The 21,501-nt window shown below is 34.6% G+C and overlaps 1 protein-coding gene across 3 annotated transcripts in view; it reads left to right on the top strand.

The window, feature by feature from the left end:
• LOC111514101 (probable peptidoglycan muropeptide transporter SLC46) overlaps window positions 1–21,501 on the top strand; it is a 52,213-nt gene that overhangs the window by 12,224 nt on the left and 18,488 nt on the right. For 2 of the 3 annotated variants that reach the window (XM_074180538.1, XM_074180540.1), the window contains exons 2-4: window positions 4,265–4,522; window positions 8,956–9,130; window positions 17,175–17,355. In XM_074180538.1, coding sequence (XP_074036639.1) covers window positions 4,265–4,522; window positions 8,956–9,130; window positions 17,175–17,355 — 614 coding nt within the window. Of the gene's footprint in view, window positions 1–3,797; window positions 3,952–4,264; window positions 4,523–8,955; window positions 9,131–17,174; window positions 17,356–21,501 lie in introns of all 3 variants that reach the window. The other variant, XM_074180539.1, reaches the window with a different exon arrangement.

The raw sequence follows: 21,501 nt of genomic DNA, 5'->3' as shown, positions 1-21,501 counted from the left end.
GTGTCACTCCAATAACGGCAATTTTGTCTGTGAACATTGCCGTACTCTACCGGTAGTTGTGAATTTGAATACAAGTTTCCTCAAATCTTTTCTACAAATAGGACGATTCGGAAAACGATCATTGAAAATCCTTTCGGTCTCGTGAAAGTAACGCGTCGCACCGTAAATAAAAATCGCTTCAATTTTTTTTCCAGTAGACGAGAATTGACCATTTTAGAGATTGTTGACGTGGTACCTTTCTACTTGTATAACCGAAAACTAAATGAGAATATTCTAACTGAACAATGATGTTCATTGTCGTACTGATTTTTTTTCGTTTTCATTAACAAAAAATATTTTAACAAACCATATCGAGTTGTTGGAATTGCCATATGACAGATAAAAAGGAATATTTCTAGAAATATCGATATTGTTGTCTTTGAATTCAGGAAATTATTAAATGTTCCGCCATTTTGTAGTAGGTGAAGATATTGACTTTATACTCTAAGGTTGTGAACTATTCGTCAGGAGCTTCAAAATGGCGCTCAGTCGCCATCTTAAAAGTTTCATCACTTCAAAATAAAGTATTCATGCATTAATTTCATTATCCCAAATTTCAATTTTTTTGAGTTGACCCGTTCAAAAAATGAATCAAGTGATCGAATATTCGTAGCAATAATTAAACAAAAAGTGTAAACTTTCACAACACGAGATAACTGTGACAAAATTATTTTCGGGTTTGTTGGCCATGGTCATACCTGCCGTTTTGTCTACTACTGCGATAGACTTTATCATAGTCAAAGAAGCAACGGACGAAGTGCTGTAGCTGTCCTCACATGATATACTGAATTTTCTGATTTGTGTGTAGTTCAGAACAAACAACCATATTATTCTGATTCCCTCTTCCATTCGATTGAAATTTTCTGTGTTTTTCTGAATTTCCATCGCCTCCCTTTATACTCTTGTTGAAAATTGTGAGATTTGTCAAGTATTTGCTATTTTCAACAATATAATGTGAGTGCTTCCTTTGAGTGCGTTTGCAACAATGGAATAAAACCTGAGATAACAAACTCCATCGTTTTCACGTTAACACCGCGAACAATTGAATTGAAGATGTCACTCGACTGTCTTTCTGCTTGGTGACACCAATAGCGAAGTGTTCTGTTCATATATCTCTGAATACCGCTAATCCTATCTTCCGTTACATTGTTTAAAAAAAGCCAAATCAATCTAGGCGCCCATGAATATGTCAAACCTAGTATAGACATCTTCCCCTCGAAGATACCATGCATGGAATCGACAGAAAACTCAAACCTTGCCGTGGGTCCTCACGGTGCGGCGTTTATTGCCATCCAAGCTCTGACATCGAACGCAGAATGAAAAATCGCTTTCTGTTTTTCTCTACAGCTCTGACATCAAGCAGACAGCTAGAAAAAAGCAGAGACCAAAAGCAAAGAATTTGTGGTTCAACACCAGTCAGCGGTGTTGCGAACTACCATAGGTCCATTCAGAGGTGCTAGGCTGAATCACGAAAATTGTCAAATCAAGGTTGAACTGAAAGAAATTCTGTTCCATGAAAATTTATGTGAGCTGAGTATATTTTTCACCCCTTGAAACTCAATGGATGCTTCGAATATTCTATCATTTTTGGGGTGGGGACACTTGAAACGTAAGAACTAACCATACTTGAACTAGATTGTGAAATCTAGAGAGTTTGGTCAGCCACTTGATAATTTTATCCGCAAAAGTGGTAGTCATGAATCGTTGGTTGCTATTTCAGTCTAACAGTTTCGAGAATTATCCGCCAACTATGTAGATTATAAGTGATTTTCAATATTTAATTGTATTTTACTATTTATTGTGTCATATGGAGATCTTGTTTCATGCTTGCTTATCCAAACACTAAAGGTTTCAGACATTTAGTCTCAAGTATTTTCTTAAGGTCTATTCAGTTTATTCATTACCACTTTACACTTTATTTCTACCATTAAATTACATATCTAGAGGACGTGCCACCAATATTGACCACTAAGCACTCGTCATAAAGTAGGATAACTGATTGTTGTGTTCGAGATACATGTTCCATCAACCAAGAATGGCAGCCTTCTGCATTTATCAGAAAATGTTTTATTCATTTGGGGGCATACGGTATAATCTTAGTTATGGTTCGAGACTAGTCCCATCAGAAACTGCTGTAATCGAATCAAGACGTGAATACCTACGAGTTACAGCATTCGTAACGTCCGACATATGATGTCAATAACGTCTATATCCATCACGCTACTATGATATATTAAAGTTAACTCGATGTGTCACGTTGAATCTTTTGGTCTCCGACTTTAACCCAGTTGACCTGAGAACAGTAAAGGAAAGGTTTTTGGATGAGCCGAGGTCTTCAATGTAACAGCTGGAGTGTGGGATAATTGCTGAACAAATTTCAAGAGAGTGACAATCAAGCAACCAAGCCAAGTTTATTGACCACTTGAGCAGATCCTGAACTAGAAATAGGATTCGATATCCAGTTCAGCAAGAAACACTCACTTATGCAGATCTTCTTTCTCTAGTGTTTCCACTGTGTATATGATGCAAGACTTTTGTGCACCAATGGGCACTAGGTGGCTTTTTCTGTCACTTTTACCACTTCTGCCACTTTTACCACTTATTTATTCATGTATATATTCAATACATTCAGCAGACGCAAAAGCCCATTTACTGGTGTATACAATTAGAAATATGATAATTATACATATAGTAAGAATTTTGAATTGAACGAAGAATCTCTTTTTTGAATTGGTTGATCGTTAGAAAAAATATATCTACACTAGGAACATTATTAACACTTCTAGATATAGTAGTTATGGGAGAATGAAAATGATGCAGTGTATTGGAAACCGGAATATGAAATGTGCTACAGAATATAAATGAAATACGCGGTACACTGAATAGCATTTGAGACAATAGAGGCGATCAATCTATCTGTCCATGTATTATTTTATATGCAAAACACATATCTCTGCTTTGCCTGACTTTTTTTAGAGATATCATTTGGAACTCGTCCAACAATAAGTCATAGCCATAACCCCTCTTGCGATAAGCACCATGTTGTTTGAAATATGCATATTTAAAAAAAAGTTTTGAACATTTTCTAAACTAGATATATGTTTCATGTGGGACGGATTCCAAATGACACTGCAGTACTTTAATTTACTCCTGATCAGTGTTTTCAAAGAATGAAAGGGTTTAAATTCCTTGCAGTTGCGTATCAAGAAACCCAGACTTCTCATTGAAGTTGATATTACATTCTGAAAATGATTGGAAAACGTGAGTTTTTGATCAAACAAAACCCCCAGCTCGTTTGATTCCGTGATTCGCGGATTCAACATCTAGTACATATTTGAATATTACCGGTGATATTTTACGTGTGAATGTCATTTATTTTACATTTATTTGTGTTCAAGTACAATTTATTACGAATACACCAATCAGTCAAAGAATTTATTTCCTGCGATGTGAAACAGTCTGCTTCATCTTGGATTTCACGATATATTTTCATGTCATCTGCAAATAGCAATTAATGAAAAGTGATATCATGGGCAATGTCATTTATAAATAGTATGAATATTAACAGTCCAAGATTAGACCCTTTTGGGACACTGGAATTCTCTAGAAAGCAGGAGAATTTTATAGCATCACATTCAACATAACTGCGTCGGTCACATAAATATGATTTCAGGAGCAACTGAATATTAGATGATATGCCAAAATTTGACAATTTCTTTAGCAGCTGTTGTAACACCTGATGAATATAAAATACTTAGTCCCTCAGGTTTCCGACGGAAGATCGCCGTGCTCGGAAGATACTTCACACCACAGAACATATAATGCTTGCCATGTTATCACTTTGCATAGGCTTCCTCTATTCGAAACAATATATTAGGCTATTTAGGCGTATTAGGAATCACACGTTAAAAGGTAAGACCTCGTTAGTCTTTAGCTCGCACAAGTTTCTCAACTTCTGAGAGTTGTCGTTCGTATGGGGGCGACAGCTGATTAACGGAAAAACAGATTTTAAACAGATTTCTTAGTTCGATGGTCCACTAAAAGCATTTGTTGTTACTACGGTCATCTACCCTAGGCGAATCATCCCTATCTCCTTTCCTCTGGACGTGAATGTAAAGGGATGTAGCCCTATCATAGCATCAGTTTCATTTATTGTACCATTTCAAGATAAAGAGAGAGTAACCTTGTAACATTCTAAATCTAATAGCTAATATTTAATTTTTAGGCTCGCTTTCGTCAAATCTTTTGATATACCGTACCTGTTACATTTTATTGGGATATGCAGAATCGAACTGTTCTTTATTGGGAAACACGAACGACAATATCACACAGGCATTAGAGAAACTTGTCGAACCAACAGCTCAAACCGTACGTACTGTACAATCAACCGTAGTGTCTGTTCCTATGGTTCTACTCTGTATATGTCTGGGACCGTGGTCTGATAAATTTGGAAGGAAACCTATCTTGCTTCTATATCAATTAGGTGAGGATTATTAATAAGGTATATATTCGATATTACAATGTTCTCTTTGAGAGTAGACATTCAAAGTTCTAAAGTTCATGAAGTTCTTGTTTGATAAATGACAAAACTGACAAAACAAATTTTTTTCATAAAATTAATAGACTAGTTATTTTATTCAAAAAACTACATATCCCTCGTCATCCAAAGATAACGGTAGAAATCAACATTCGAAGTAAATTTCATCATTGAATTGAAAATGCATTAATTTTTTCAGACGTTGAGCCTTAGAGTAATTTTGTTTTCATACTGGTTTTACTTTGGTATCCATTCAAAGCTCTTTTCCTGATTTATTTATCGTGATTTGCAAGTTCTTATGCCTAACGTTTCGTCTAAATCTACTATTAGTCCAGTCATCTTAATGAGTCCACCTCGGAATTTGAGAAACGCAGCTATAAACGTATATACTTGTATTTTGACATCCTAAAATTTGTCTGAAAACCTATATATGGTAGGGTGTACGCGACTATTAAAATATAAGGTCAAATTATTGATAAATTTAGAAGTATTATCAATTTTTATTTCCTATTAACTATAACATTATATTTAATACTTATTTTATTTACGTATATATTTGTAATTGAGTATCAATTTATTCAATAACTCTTACCTGCCCGTGTAGTTATATAATTGTTAAGGAAAAAACTCAACTTATATTTCAATTCTAATTTAATTTATATTAATACCTTCTTGAATAAATAAAAAAAAAAAGAAATGAAATCTAATAAAAAGCACAAGAAACACAATTTATAATTTCAATAATCGTCTTCTTCATCGTCGTCTTCTGACCGCTGTAGTATTCCAAAGTCCTCTTCTTTATCGTCTTCAACGGCATTTGTCTCCAGGTCTTCCATGATTTCGGGGTCAAAGGTTCTGTCTTTATTGATATCGCTCTTATATGGTAATGTAATGAGAGTAATGAGAAACGCTTGCCCGTTACACTGACCACAAGCTAAAGAGCACTGCAATCCCGATCTCCTGCATACACATCGCGAACCACAACAACTCTTCCAGTTGCTTAATATTCTGTTGAGCAATTCCTCTGGAGCAGGTGCTAAATGGTTATGATAGGTTCCAAACTCAAAAATGAAAACCTCCTCCATTGAAAGTTAAATATCACATCTACATTGTATGTTCGACACCTGAAGGGTGTAGAGTAAAGGGTTCTCTATTCGTTATAGACGTCCCTTCGTGGCCCCACTGAAAGAGGGCCAAGAGGGCCAAGAAGGCCTCCTGCATAAGCCTATGCACACCACCTCATGCATTCGATGTTATGGTCGTTCGAAGATCATTGCCGCTATAATTGTCCTGAAAATGATGGATTTCAGGAATTCGTTACGCATTGTCCAGCCCTATTCCTGAGGTTCCAAATTATGCCCTAACCAAGTTTGAACTTGTTAATAAACAAAAGTGAAATGTCGGTGAGCTGGTGCACTTGGTGAAATATTTGATAATACAGGTTTATTTTTTATTTAGTTTTGTAGACTTGACGTACTGTGCATAATGAAGATAATCGATACTGTCTACAGATTTTGGAGTATTAAAGTCTGCCAACCAGATTTGAATTCCATTCTCAAACAATATTTGAAGCGGACAATACAATTAAACATCTGTTCCTACTGGCTATAAATAGAAAGGTTGGTATTATATAATAGGGGTCCTAATTTGCAGATAAAGGAGATGTACTTGATTATTTTCCATTCAAAATGTAATAAGTGGAAATGAGGATGTAATCAAATTGTAAATGAAGTTTGTCCCTTAGTTTTTGATTTTAGGAATATGAGTATCATTAAATAGATAGATATTCAATTAATGAAAAAATAAATAAATACAGTGGTGAGAATTGAAAATTATTATCATTTATGTATTTATCAATAATTAATGAACTTATAGCGTGTTTTTGACTGAGACTACCGCTTGACCTTAAATGATACTCTAACCGCGCGCTCTCCGCTCTCTATCTCGATAACGATTTAATGTATAAAAATGTTTTCGAAACAAAAGAAATAGAAAATGTAATCCTCTACGATTTTGATTTTGAATACAAATAGCGAAAAACCCATAGGAAACGAGATATTTGCAGAAAATTTACAAAAGATCGATTTTTGTGACATTTCACCTAAGATTTTAATAGTGGCGTAAACCTTACTATACAGTGCATTTCTTTACTGTCTCCCCCTTTTATGTTTTGAACGTGTCAACTCAAAGAATTGAAATTTGGGATAATGAAATTAATGCATGAAATACTTTATTTTGAAGTGAAATTGACAAATAAAACTTTCAAGATTGCGACTGGGCGCCATCTGGGAAAAAATTAAATGGAAAGGGGGCCTTGTGACACATCACTTTGAAGCTCCTGACGAATTCTTCACAACCCTAGAATATGAAGCCAATATCTTCACCTACTACAAAATGACGGAACATTTAATAATTTCCTGAAGACAAACACATTAATATCGATATTTCTAGAAATAATAAGGTTGGTTAAGTTTATAAAAACGACAAAAAATGTCAATACGACAATGAACATCATTGTTCAATTGGAATATTCTCATTTAGTTTTCGGTTTTACTAGTAGAAAGGTACCACGACAACAATCTCTAAAATGGTCAATTCTCGTCCATTAGAAGGAAAAATTGAAGCTATTTTTATTTACGGTACCTACGACACGTAACTTTCACGAGACTGAAAGGATTTTCAATGAACGTTTTTCGATTTGTCCTATCTGTGGAAAATAATTGAGGGAACTCCAAATTCACAACTACCGATAGTGTACATGACAAAAAGTCCCCAGGTCATTCGTCTATTCCGGAAGAACAGCAAGTGAAAATAATTGGTGAAATGGTAGTGAATCCTGAACAGTCTACTTATTCCGTCGCGAATGTTTGTGAGGTGTCTCCTTACACTGTGAGGAGACTTTTGAAGAGGAATAGGTATCATCCATACAAAATTAAAATGGTACACCAATTGACTGAAGATGATCCTGATCGAAGAACAGAATTCTGCAAAATCATGACGGAAACCATTGCAAGGTATCCTACCTATCTCCATATTATTTGTTTTACTGAAGAGTCCATTTTTTATTAAACGACAATGTTCACAGACAAAATTGCCGTTATGGGAATGACACCAACCCTCACGTTTTCCGGAATATTGTAGGAATATTGTAGGGCCTCTATTTATTGATCAGATTTTACCAGGAAAACTGTATTTGACCCTCTACTGTTGACCCTCTCATCACTGAAATCGTCGAAGCGAATCCTAATGAATTCGATATGGATATTGTATTCCAACAAAATGGAGCACCACCACATTACTCCAGACAATCAAGAAACTACTTGGATACTACTTTTCTTGGTCGTTGGATTGTCCGTCGAGGTCCTACAGAATGGCCAGCCCGCTCGCGAGATTTGACACCTTTGGACTTTTTCTATGGGGATATAAAAATCAAAAGGTTTACGAAACAGGACCTGCTTCAATATTGGATGTATGGCAGAGAATAATAAATATTTGTAGAGATATTGTCATTACCGTGTTTGAAAATGTTCGGCGTGAAATACTGAATAGCTGTTCATATGTCAAGAAGTTCAAGGCAACCATTTCGAGCATCTTCTGAACTGACCTCAAGCGTATTACCTTATATTATGTAGTTAAATGTCAATGTATTCAGGCAATTATTTGAAGTTCCGCCATTTTGTAGAAGTTGAAGATATTGACATTATATTCCAGGGTTGTGAAGCATTTGTCAAGAGCTTCAAAAAGATGTGTCACAAGACCCCCTTTTCATTTAATTTTTTTCCCAGATGGCGCCCAGTCGCCATCTTGAAAGATCATCTGTCAATTTCCCTTCAAAAGAAAGTATTCATGCATTAATTTCATTATCACAAATTTCAATTTTTTGAGTTGACCAGTTTCAAAAATAAAAGGGGGGGAAATTAGGAAATGCACTGTATGTAGGTTTTGAAACAACTTTTGGGAAGTCAAAATTCAAGTTTATACGAGTTCATAGCGAGATACTTACCCTAATTTTAACTAAGATGACTGGATCATCTGGACTGTATCATTTCCATCAGTGACCGGTTCTGGAACGGATTCTCAATACAATATCTTAGACCGTGCTAGAAATCGCACGTTGAAAAATCTTTTATCTTTAGCACGCACAATTTAAAAATTTTGAAGATTTGTTCTGAATTTGATTTCTATTATAGAAATATATTTTCTCAGGGTAAATTTTACTAATATTACCTTTCAGATATTATTTTTTTAAATCTTCCCAAATAGATTAACTGAAGTAGGATTATATTGCTCCGATATTTGATGGAATATCATCTAAACAATATTTTTTGTTCGTTTTTGAAGTGTTTGCCTAAACACTTCATTTCATACTTGTCTTTTAGGAAGCATATGCAGTTTACTTATTACGGCTTTATTTAGTGCAATCCCAACTGTAAGCCCTTGGTATTTCTTAATCGCTGCAATTCCATCAGTGCTAACAGGTGGATTACCCGCGTTTTTGACGGTAGCTCTATCGCACCTTACAGAAACTTCAGCCCAAGAGACCAGAGGAATGAGGTGAGTTTCTTTTCTGTATTATTTCTCTCCGTTTTCTTAATTCAAGGTTTATTACACCCGTTTACACCCAAATTTATATAATTTTTGATCATGTTCCACAAAGAGTAAATATGTCCTCACCTTTTGTATTCTTGAGTGATGTATTATATCACTTCACTGTAATGTCATTTTTTCTTGAAAAAAAATCAATGAAATTGGCAATGACATAACTCTTATTGAATTTCATTAACTGTAAACATGCGACCAAACAAGTTTTAATCAAAACTCGGGTTATCTACTGGGGTAGAGTTCAATACTTTATATAACGGGTTAGGTTTTCTAGGCAAACGATATTTTGTCAGCTATCACAACCCTGAAGATATCTACTCCACCTACACGGCCTAAGTTTGAAAGAAGTGAAAACATGATGATTTGATAAGATAATCGTAAATTCTGAAGAGATTGATAGTTATTGATTGTTACGATTTTCATGATTATTATGTTTTTATGTAGTTACTATACAGGGTGAGTCAACAAGATTCCCTCGGTCAATTGCTATCAGGGAAAACAATTCTTCGAATTGCTCAATGTTTTTTCAGTCATATCGATAAATACTATTAAAATTATTTTCTCGCACACTGGGTGATTCAGCCGAGCGTGGCCAACTGTAGTTATGTTTTCTTAAATGGAACACCCAGTATATGAATACGTCATTCGTGATGAAATGAAAATCAATTTAATATATAGAGTGCTCGGTAAAACCGTTCAAGTTTCATTCATTATCAAACAGACATAATTTAACTTTTTCAAGGGGAATACCTTGTATTTTACAAATTCTACCCATTTTATTAATTGTTGTGACTGTGAATGAAACTAATGCTAGGCAAATACTGCTTTATTTTACTTCCGCTAGAAAATTTGAAGTACATTCATTTCAAATAAATATACCGGGTGATCCTCTACATCTTCCCCTTTTACAAAATTATACACCAATAATAATTCACAACAAATTAACATATACTATTGTGAAACTAAAACTAAACCAAATGATTTTACTTTTGCCTAACACAAAATACTAAAACACCTTCCTTTATTTACATTTTTGAATACATCATGAGGTTATATCTATGAACTGGTTTTATTATTCTACCGCTTCTACTCTGATTTTCTACAAATATAACATCAACATTGCTACCTTCCAAAACTTTCGGTTCTTCAACTACAGAATTATCATTTGTTTTTTCTTCTGGAACGATAGCTAGAAACCTCCTGTTTCTTTCTACAATTGATCCATTACCCAACCTAACTTTATATGACCTATGACTAACCTTATCTATAACTTCTCCCGGTTGCCATCTAGAATTAGTACCCTGAACCATTATTTTTGTATCCTTTTTTAACTCTGGTAAACTTTTTTGGGTTGTTTATTATAATAGCACCTTTGTACTTCCTGACGGTTATTTAATTTTTTTCTAGTTTGTTCTATGTTTTTCAAACTTGGTTTCAACATACTATCTTCCATAGGAATTATTCCTCTTGATCTTCTCGACATTAAAAATTGTGCTGGTGAACCAATTTCATTTGAAACTGGAGTATTTCTATACTGTAACAGGGCCAAATACGTATCTTTTTGATCATCTCTACTTTTCCTACGAATGTTTTTTAAAAGTTTGCACAGCGCGTTCTACCATACCATTACTTTGTGGAAATAATGGTGAAGAAGTTTGGTGGTCAAATTCCCACGGCTTAGCAAATGACTTGAATAATTCAGAGGAAAATTGTGGACCATTATTAGAAAATAATGTTTTTGGTATGCCGTGACGAGCAAAAACGCACTTCAAATGCATTATTACATTTACAGCAGTTGTATTTGTGTTTAGGCAAATCAATTCTACGTATTTTGAAAAATAGTCTATGACAATCAAATATTGCTTGTTGTCCACTTCAAAAAATTCCCACCCTAATTTTTCCCATGGCTGTGATGGTACTTCATGTGAACATAATGGTTCTTTCATTTAAGATTTCCAGTAGAACAATTACCTATGAAGTGATTTATATCCCTACTCAGTGTTGGCCACATCATTTGGTTTAGTTTTAGTTTCACAATAGTATATGTTAATTTGTTGTAAATTATTATTGATGTATAATTTTGAAAAAGGGGAAGATGTAGAGGATCACCCGGTATATTTATTCGAAATGAATGTACTTTAAATGTTCTAGAAGAAGTAAAATGAAGCAGTATTTGCCTAGCATTCGTTTCATTCACAGTGACCACAAAAAATTCATTCATTTACTTTCACTTACTCAAAATTTTTTCAATATGAAGAATAACACCTAATGTTTTTTGAATAGAAGACTACATAAGATGTTCAATATGGCGACCATTTTCTGCAACGCATAATGTCAGTTTTTTTAGAGAATTCTCTACACGTTCCAGCATATCCTCCGTGATTTCCCTGAAAGCTCTAGTGATTCATCGTTTCATGCCTTCTATAGATGTTGGAGGAGTTTGGTAGACAATCCATTCGATATACCCCCATAAAAAATCCATTTTAGTCAGGTCAGGGGATCTGGGTGGCCACGAAATAGACCCACCCCTACCTATCCATTTTTGATTGAAATGATCTTTGAGGTATTCTCGTACTTCAGTTTCAAAATGTGGTGGTGCACCGTCTTGTTTTGGTCACATTCTAAGTCTTGTTTCATGTGGAACCCCATCCAATAAATTCGATAACGCATGCCAAAGAAATTTCACATATTTTCTTCCAGTGAGATGCCCACCAAAAAAATACAGACCGATAACTCTTTTTCCGAGAATTTCACCCCAAACATTCAGTGACCAATGCTGTTGATGGTTCAGGCAACGAACAAAATGGGGGTTTTCCGTCGCATAACTATACATGCCGATTCACAGTTCCATTTTTATGAAAAGTCGCTTCATCATAAAATAACACGAAATCGAAAAAAATATTTTTCTGATTAATCTTCCTAAGCCCCATCCTCCCTCTTTCATTCGAGACACACTGGTTTGAGAAAATCCTAATATTCTGCTCAGGTCTCGGATACTCACATGGGGATTTTCAACAAGGTGAAGAGCAATTTGAAATGCATTCTCTTCATTTGTTACAGGGCAGAAACATTCGAACTTCTCGTGATTGACATTACCAGTTCTTTCAAATCTTATTTTTAGAGCCTGAAATGCCCTTCCATATGGTTGTCTTCTTTCGGGGAACTTCTCTTTTCTCTTTGTGAATCCTAGATGCAAGGAGACAGTTTCCGTCACTTTCCTCCAAAGCATAGACCATTTGCATACATAATTCATAATTAAAATGATTTAATCTACACGCGAAAGAAACTTCAACACATGGCGTTATTGACAAATTCCGAGATTCATTTTTTGATATCAGTCATGGGTAACTGGGTTTTTAAAGAAAAGAGCAGTATAAATATTCTTTTTCACGCATTTCTTACCATTGAAACTGCTGATAACTATCACTAGATGGTATGAACAATGCTAATGTACTAGCGATTAGTTGGAAAATTCGAAAAACAAATTTCAGTAAGTAAACGTAAGAAAATACTTTTATTTGTGCTTTCAACAATTACTAAAACTTGCTATAATTTGTAAATATCAGTTTTTCGTATAGTATACCTCTAATAAAAAATGTAGCGAAATGTTGAAACATTTCATACAAAGGAAACAATGCAGAGTGTTCCACTTGAAAAAGTTGAATTATGTCTGTCTGAAAAAGAATGAAACTTCACCGATTTTACCGAGCACCCTATATATTATTCTTGAAAGTCGAGATTCCAAAAATTATCATAGTGATGTTAACTAACTATTTCTAAAAAAATCCACTTATTTGCTGTAGACATGCGGGTGGTGAATTAAAAAAATATTGTCTGTATAATAGGTTTTTCTGGAATAACTTGGCAATGCCGCAATGGAAATTAGAAAACAAAAATTCCTTAGAGAGCTAAAAAAAATGGAATCGAATGATTTATTCATATACTGGGTGTTCTATTTAAAAAAACATAACTTTGGTTGGCCATGCTAGGCTAAATCACCCAGTATGCGAGAAAATAATTTTTAAAGATATTTTTTATCGATATGACTGCAAAAAAATTGAGTAATTCGAAAAATTGTTTCCTCTGTTAGTAATGGACCGAGGGAACCTTGTTGACTTACCCTGTATATGTTGCTGACATTCTCAATGTTAGTTTTTTCATTTATTCAATCTGAAGACATGTTGATTTCGACCATTTCAAGAAAAACACATTTGGAAACATTTTCTCTGTGTGTATTAGTGTAATTTTTAGGGTATATACATACAGTGTGTCAATTTTAAAACTTACAATGGGCTATATCTCACGAACAAAAGTTGATATCGAAAAATGCTTGAAACCATTTCTAGGACAAAAAGGGGGAACTAAAGTGACATGAAAGAGAACTCACCCCCGTCAACCCCCTAGGCCCCACCCACCAAAACACAAAAAGTTCAAATTGCAAACCTCTACTTGTGACACATCATTGAAAAGACTATAAAAATGCTATCTAATGGTATAAATAATAATTGTACAGGGTGAAGCAATAATTGTGAAACTTTGGCTTAAATGGAATATGTGATGAGGTTTTTGATGAACTGCAAATTTATTAAAAATGTCAATTAAGTAAATGTTCAAAGTGGGTTCCTTTGTTTTGTAAACAATAATACAGCCTATTTTCAAATTCTACACGAACTTTGGCAAATGTTTTTCTAGTAATGGCGCAATATGCTTGCGTAATTCTTTCTCGCAATTCCCCAAGTGACGCAGGTTGAGTTTTATAAACACCTGACTTGATGTGACCCCACAGGAAAATAGTCAGGTGACGCCATGTCTGGTGATCTCGGTGGCCACTCAATGGGACCTCTCCTTCCAATGCATTTGTTCGGATAATTAGTATCCAACCAGTGCTTAACTGGAGCTGCATAGTGAGGAGGTGCTCCATCTTGTTGAAAGTGCAGCAAATCTTCGTCTACAGCTAGGTTGCCTTGGTCGTTCCTTTAGTACCGACAGTTTCGTTTATTTACATTTCCATTCAGCTTAAAAGTACATTCATCACTGAAACAAATATATTTTAACATTCTCGGTTCAACGCGAATTCTTTCAGTCATGAGTTCACAAAAATCAATTCGTCAGTGTGGATCATCATCGCCTAGTTCTTAAAGAATTTTTGTTTTGTACGGGTGAAACTTTTGTATTTTCAACACCTTTCTAACCGACTCATGTGAATGTTCTATCACTGCAGATATTTGACGTGTTGATGCAGTAGGCTCAATTGCAAAATTTCCAAGGACCTCAATTTGGGTTGCTTCATTCAGTAGTCTTGGGGCATTCCTTTTTTTATTTTGCACTGATCCCGTTTCTCTAAACTTTTCAACTAAATCGCGGACGTACACGTGATTTACATTTTTGTCCGGATGCCTTTCATGAAATATTTGAGCTGTTTTTAAAAAACACTGGTTCTGGGAGGCAAATATGAAAATTATCTCCACGCGCTCAGGTATACTGTAAACCATCGTGACAACTACAGCTGAATGACAGTACAGATCGTACAAATGATGAAAACTTATGAAGCCAAACAAACAAACCAAAAATTATTGACTCTGACAGAACCCAAAAAACAGATCTATCCAACTTGTTTTGCAAAAACGGCAAATTAGGTTTTTATTTAACAAAAAAAGTATCGACGGACACTTATCATTTAAAATAATAGTCCGTGAGGTAGCATTACAAATGAAAAAGTCATAGTAAGCCGGCTGATATTAAAGTTCGCGCAGACTTTGACGATAGGCTGTATTATTGTTTACAAAACAACAGAACCCACTTTGAACATTTACTTGACATTTTTAATAAATTTGTAGTCCAACAAAAACCTCATTAAATCTTCCATTTAAGCCAAAGTTTTACAATTATTGCTTCACCCTGTATTATTATTATTTATACCATTGGATAGCATTTTTTATAGTCTTTTTAATGATGTATCACAAGTAGGGGTTTGCAATTTAAACTTTTTGTGTTTTGGTGGGTGGGACCTGGAGGGTTGATGGGGGTGAGTTCTCTTTCATGTCACTTTAGTTCCCCCTTACTGTCCTAGAAACGGTTTCAAGCATTTTTCGATATCAGCTTTTGTTCGTGAGATATAGCCCATTGTAAGTTTTAAAATTGACACACTGTATACATACACTACAACAAAATCGGAAACTACTATCCTAGGTTGGGAAAAAATTAATCGTCTTAATTTTTTTTCAAATAATTGAATCATTCGGAAAATACGAATCTCCTCAGGAAAAGTATTATACAGTTTCGGAGCCAGGTAAGTATAAGAGTGTTGGAAAATTTATTTTTGTGCCTGAGGAATAACATGATAATTTTTTCTATATATATAGATTTTCTAGGTGTACATCCGTTGTGTATTTTTCAGAAGTCAACGTTTTGTGATTATCTCAGATGGCACCATCAAGACTTGTTATCGCTCTTTCTTTGTGAGACATAACTCTGTGAAGATGCTTTTCCGGGTGTTCATCCGGTTTGCCATCATCTCTGGTGGTATTATCAATTAATATAAAATTTTCGACAATATTAATTGTCTCTTTGAAGACTATAATAAAAGTTTTCACCATTTATACAGTGTATTTCTTTAATGCCCCCCCCCCCTTTTAGTTTTTGAACGGGTCAGCTCAAAAAATTTAAATTTGGGATAATGAAATTAATGCATAAATACTTCATTTCGAAGTGATGAAACTTTGAAGATGGCGACTGGGTGCCATCTGGGAAAAAAATTAAATGGAAAGGGGGGTCTTGTGACACATCATTTTGAAGCTCCTGACAAATACTTCACAACCCTAGAATATGATGTCAATATCTTCACCTACTACAAAATGGCGGAACATTTAATTATTTCCTGAAGATAAACACATTAATATCGATATTTCTAGAAATATTCCTTTTTATCTGCCATATGACAATTCCAACAACCCGATAAGGTTTATTAAGTTATTTTTTGTTTACAAAAACGACAAAAAATGCCGGTACGAAAATGAACATCATTGTTCAGTTATTCTCATTTAGTTTTCTGTTTTACAACAATGTCTAAAATGGTTAATTCTCGTCCATTGGAAGAAAAAATTGAAGCGATTTTTATTTACAGTGCGACGCGTAACTTGAGACCGAAAGGAGTTTCAATGAACACAATGGAGCTCCACCACATTACTCCAGACAAGTAAGAAACTATTTGGATACTACTTTTCCCGGTCGATGGATTGGCCGTCGAGGTCCTACAGAATGGCCAGCCCGCTCGCCAGATTTGTCACCTTTGGACTTTTTTATGGGGCTATTCGAAGCAAAAGGTGTACGAAACTGAAACTGCTTCAAAATTGGATATACGGCAGAGAATAATAAGTATTTGTAGAGATATTGACCTTACTGTGTTCGAAAATGTTCATCGTGAAATATCGGTTAGGCTGTTCATATGTCAAGAAGTTTAAGGCAACCATTTCGAGTATCTTCAAAACAGACCTCAAGCTTATTACCTCATATTATGTAGTTAAATGTCAATGTATTCACGCAATTACTAAAAGTTTCGCCATTTTGTAGTAGTTGAAGATATTAACATTATATTCTAGGGTTGTGAAGCATTTGTCAGGAGCTTTAAAAAGGTGTGTCACAAGACCCCCCTTTCCATTTAATTTTTTCCCAAATGGCGCCCAGTCGCCATTTCGAAAGTTTCATCTGTCAATTTGACTTCAAAATAAAGTATTCATGCTTCAATTTCATTATCCCAAATTTCGATTTTTTTAGTTGACATGTTCAAAAAATAAAAGGGGGGGGGCATGAAAGAAATGCACTGTATAAGGCATTAGTTATCTGACCACACACTTTTTATATTGTGGGCGTGATAAAGACCATAAATATTGTCGGAAGCTCTGTAGAGTGAAGGAGGATATTTTTTACCGAAATAATTTAGAAGTTGAATTTTAGTCTCCTATACCGGGTTTCACACTTTTCTTGTATTCTTTTTTAGGATGACAATCTTTGAAGTTTTCATGGCATTCGGAAATGTGACCGGAAACTTAGCTGGATCAGCTTTATTTTATGTAACCAACTATGAGACTGTATTCGTTACAGCTGCGGTGTGCAATGCAATCGGATTTATCTATACCGTTTATTGTATACCTGAATCAATTGAAAACGTGGAGACTGAGGTATGTCTAATTCATCTGGAATGCGTTTTTCACCATCATTGTGTCGTCTGGGTTTTTCTATTAGCGATGAAAATTCTACTGAACCTAGTAGTTTCGGCCATCTGCACTATACGTGTCTCGAACCAATTTTTTTCATCATCGTTTTCCTGTTTGCACATTCTGTTTTTCATTTATTCATTCTATGATCCAGCATTTTTTCATCCTTCATAACTTGTTTAGAACATGACTCATATTTTCTTCAAGATACATCAACAGATACTTCTCTCAAGTTTCTTCAGTTAATAAAGTATTATTGGAGCTGGAATGGAAATTGGCACTATACGTGTCTCGAACCAACTTTTTTCATCATCGTTTTCCTGTTTGCACATTCTGCTTTTCATTTATTCATTCTATGATCCAGCATTTTTTCATCCTTCATAACTTGTTAAGAACATGACACATATTTTCTTCTAGATACATCAACAGATACTTCTCTCAAGTTTCTTTAGTTAATAAAGTATTATTGGAGCTGGAATGGAAATTGTCTCGTTCCATTAATGAGTTAGTAATTTACTGGATTGCATTCATGTTTCGTATGAAATCAGCCCCATGGATGGGGCAGATTTCAGAAAATGTATCTTGGATGAATGGAGTTTGAATTTTCTGTTGACCCCATATATGAAGATTGGCGTGAAGTTATCCACAGATTTCTGGCCACACATGCCGACGTAGAGGAAAATAAAAATCTGTGGTTGGGATACAAAATTATTAGCACCCGTACTAATATCTGTGGCTGGAAATACCTATTCACTATAGGTTGAACGTGAAATTATTGAGATTATTTGGTGTTTAACATTTTTATAGAGTCTTGAGTAGATTGAGGCGTTGATAATCCTTTTCTCATCAACAATACAGATTAGGGGAAAAATAAAATTGAAAATATTAGACTTACTTTCCAATACCCCATATAGAAATGATATCCGATGATGTGCGTCCATCAAAATCACACAACTTCCATAGTTTCTTGAGAAGATTAACTTGGTGATAACAGTTTTCTTGTTATCTAAACAGATTTCGACCACGAAATTGTTGAAACAATCAGACTCATTTTTTGAGATTCCTTGTATTCATGAAAATCACACAACTCTTATAGAATTTTGAATAGATCAACACAGTGAAAACCGTTTTTTTTGTTACCCATACGGAATTCGAGAATAAAATTGTTGAAACGATCAAACTAACTTTTTCAACCCCTTGTAGAATTGAAACCAGATTATGTGCGTGCATAAAAATCGCATAAGTCTTATGGAATCTTGGGTAGATTGACGTAGTGATAACAATTTTCTTGTCACCCGAAGAGATTTCGAAAACAAAAATGTTGAAACAATCAGACTCATTTTTTGAGATTCCATTTAGAATTGGAACCAGAAGATGTGCGTTCATGAAAACTACATAACTGTTATGGAATCTTGGGTAGATCGATATAATGAAAACCGTTTTCTTGTCACCCATACAGATTTCCAGGAAAAAATATTGAAACAATCAGACTCACTTTTTGAAACACCTTGTAGAATTGGAACTAGGAGATGTGCGTTCATGAAAATTACATAACTGTTATAGAATCTTGGGTAGATCGATATAGTGATAACTGTTTTCTTGTCACCCATACAGATTTCGAGAAAAAAATTGTTGCAACAATCAGACTCATTTTTTGAGATTCCTTGTAGAATTGGAACCAGCAGATGTGCATTCATGAAAACTACATAACTGTTATAGAATCTTGGGTAGATCGATATAGTGAAAACCGTTTTCTTGTCACCCATACAGATTTCCAGGAAAAAATATTGAAACAATCAAACTCACTTTTTAAAACACCCTGTAGAATTGGAACTAGAAGATGTGCGTTCATGAAAATCACACAACTGTTATATAATCTTAGTTAGACTGATATAGTGTAAACCGTTTTCTTGTCACCCATACAGATTTCCAGGAAAAAATATTGAAACAATCTGATTCACTTTTTAAAACACATTGTAGAATTGGAACTAGAAGATGTGCGTTCATGAAAATTACATAACTGTTATAGAATCTTGGGTAGATCGATATAGTGAAAACCGTTTTCTTGTCACCCATACAGATTTCCAGGAAAAAATATTGAAACAATCAGACTCACTTTTTAAAACACCCTGTAGAATTGGAACTAGAAGATGTGCGTTCATGAAAATTACACAACTGTTATAGAATCTTAGTTAGATTGATATAGTGTAAACCGTTTTCTTGTCACCCATACAGATATCCAGGAAAAAATATTGAAACAATCAGATTCACTTTTCAAAACACCTTGTAGAATTGAAACTATAAGATGTGCGTTCATGGAAATCACACAACTGTCATAGAATCTTAGTAAGATCGATATAGTGTAAACCGTTTTCTTGTCACCCATACAGATTTCCAGGAAAAAATATTGAAACAATCAGACTCACTTTTTAAAACACCTTGTAGAATTGGAACTAGAAGATGTGCGTTCATGAAAATTACATAACTGTTATGAAATCTTGGGTAGATCGATAGAGTGAACACCGTTTCCTTGTCACCCATACAGATTTCCAGGAAAAAATATTGAAACAATCAGACTCACTTTTTAAAACACCTTGTAGAATTGGAACTAGAAGATGTGCGTTCATGAAAACTCCATAACTGTTATAGAATCTTCGGTAGATCGATATAGTGAAAACCGTTTTCTTGTCACCCATACAGATTTCCAGGAAAAAATATTGAAACAATCAGACTCACTTTTTAAAACACCCTGTAGAATTGGAACTAGAAGATGTGCGTTCATGAAAATTACACAACTGTTATAGAATCTTAGTTAGATCGATATAGTGTAAACCGTTTTCTTGTCACCCATACAGATTTTCAGGAAAAAATATTGAAACAATCAGACTCACTTTTTAAAACACCTTGTAGAATTGGAACTAGAAGATGTGCGTTCATGAAAATTACATAACTGTTATGAAATCTTGGGTAGATCGATATAGTGAAAACCGTTTCCTTGTCACCCATACAGATTTCCAGGAAAAATATTGAAACAATCAGACTCACTATTTAAAACACTTTGTTGAATTGGAACCAGAAGATGTGCGTTCATGAAAATTACACATCTGTTATAGAATCTCAGGCAGATCGATATAGTGAAAACTGTTTTCTTGTCACCCATACAGATTTCGATAAAAAGTGTTGCAACAAACAGACAACAAGACTGTTTTCTTGTCACCCATACAGATTTCGATAAAAAGTGTTGCAACAAACAGACTCATTTTTTGAGATTCCTTGTAGAATTGGAACCAGAAGATGTACGTTCATGAAAACTACATAACTGTTATAGAATCTTGGGTAGATCGATAAAGTGAAAAATGTTTTCTTGTCACCCATGAAGATTTCGATAAAAAAAATTATGCAACAATCAGACTCATTTTTTGAGATTCCTTGTAGAATTGGAATCAGAAGAGTGTGACAAGAAAACGGTTTCCACTGTATCAATCTACCCAAGATTCTATAACAGTTGTGTAATTTTCATGGACGCACATCTTCTGTATCCAATTCTACAAGGAATCTCAAAAAATGAGTCTGTTTGTTGCAACAATTTTTTCATCGAAATCTGTATGGGTGACAAAAAAACAGTTTCTACTATATCGATCCACCCAAGATTCTATAATAGTTGTGTAATTTTCATGAACGCACATCTTCTAGTTAAAATTCTACAAGGTGTTTTAAAAAGTCAGTCTGATTGTTTCAATAATTTTTCCTGGAAATCTGTGTGGGTGACAAGGAAACGGTTTTCATTATATCGATCTAACTAAGATTCAATAACAGTTGTGTAATTTTCATGGACGCACATCTTCTAGTTCCAATTCTACAAGGTGTTTTAAAAAGTGAGTCTGATTGTTTCAATATTTTTTCCTGGAAATCTGTGTGGGTGACAAGGTTACGGGTTTCACTATATCGATCTACCCAAGATTTTATAACAGTTATGTGATTTTCATGAACGCACATCTTCTGGTTCTAATTCTACAAGGAATCTCAAAAAATGAGTCTGATTGTTGCAACAATTTTTTTCTCGAAAACTGTATGGGTGACATGAAAACAGTTTTCACTATATAGATCTGC

This window comes from Leptinotarsa decemlineata, unplaced genomic scaffold, assembly GCF_025532065.1.
Source record: "Leptinotarsa decemlineata unplaced genomic scaffold, Ldec_3_MD MMD2_tig00026299_RagTag_RagTag, whole genome shotgun sequence".
Classification (NCBI taxonomy): domain Eukaryota; kingdom Metazoa; phylum Arthropoda; class Insecta; order Coleoptera; family Chrysomelidae; genus Leptinotarsa; species Leptinotarsa decemlineata.
The sequence above is the reverse complement of the archived record's forward strand: the minus strand, read 5'-3'. Positions and strand labels throughout refer to the sequence as shown.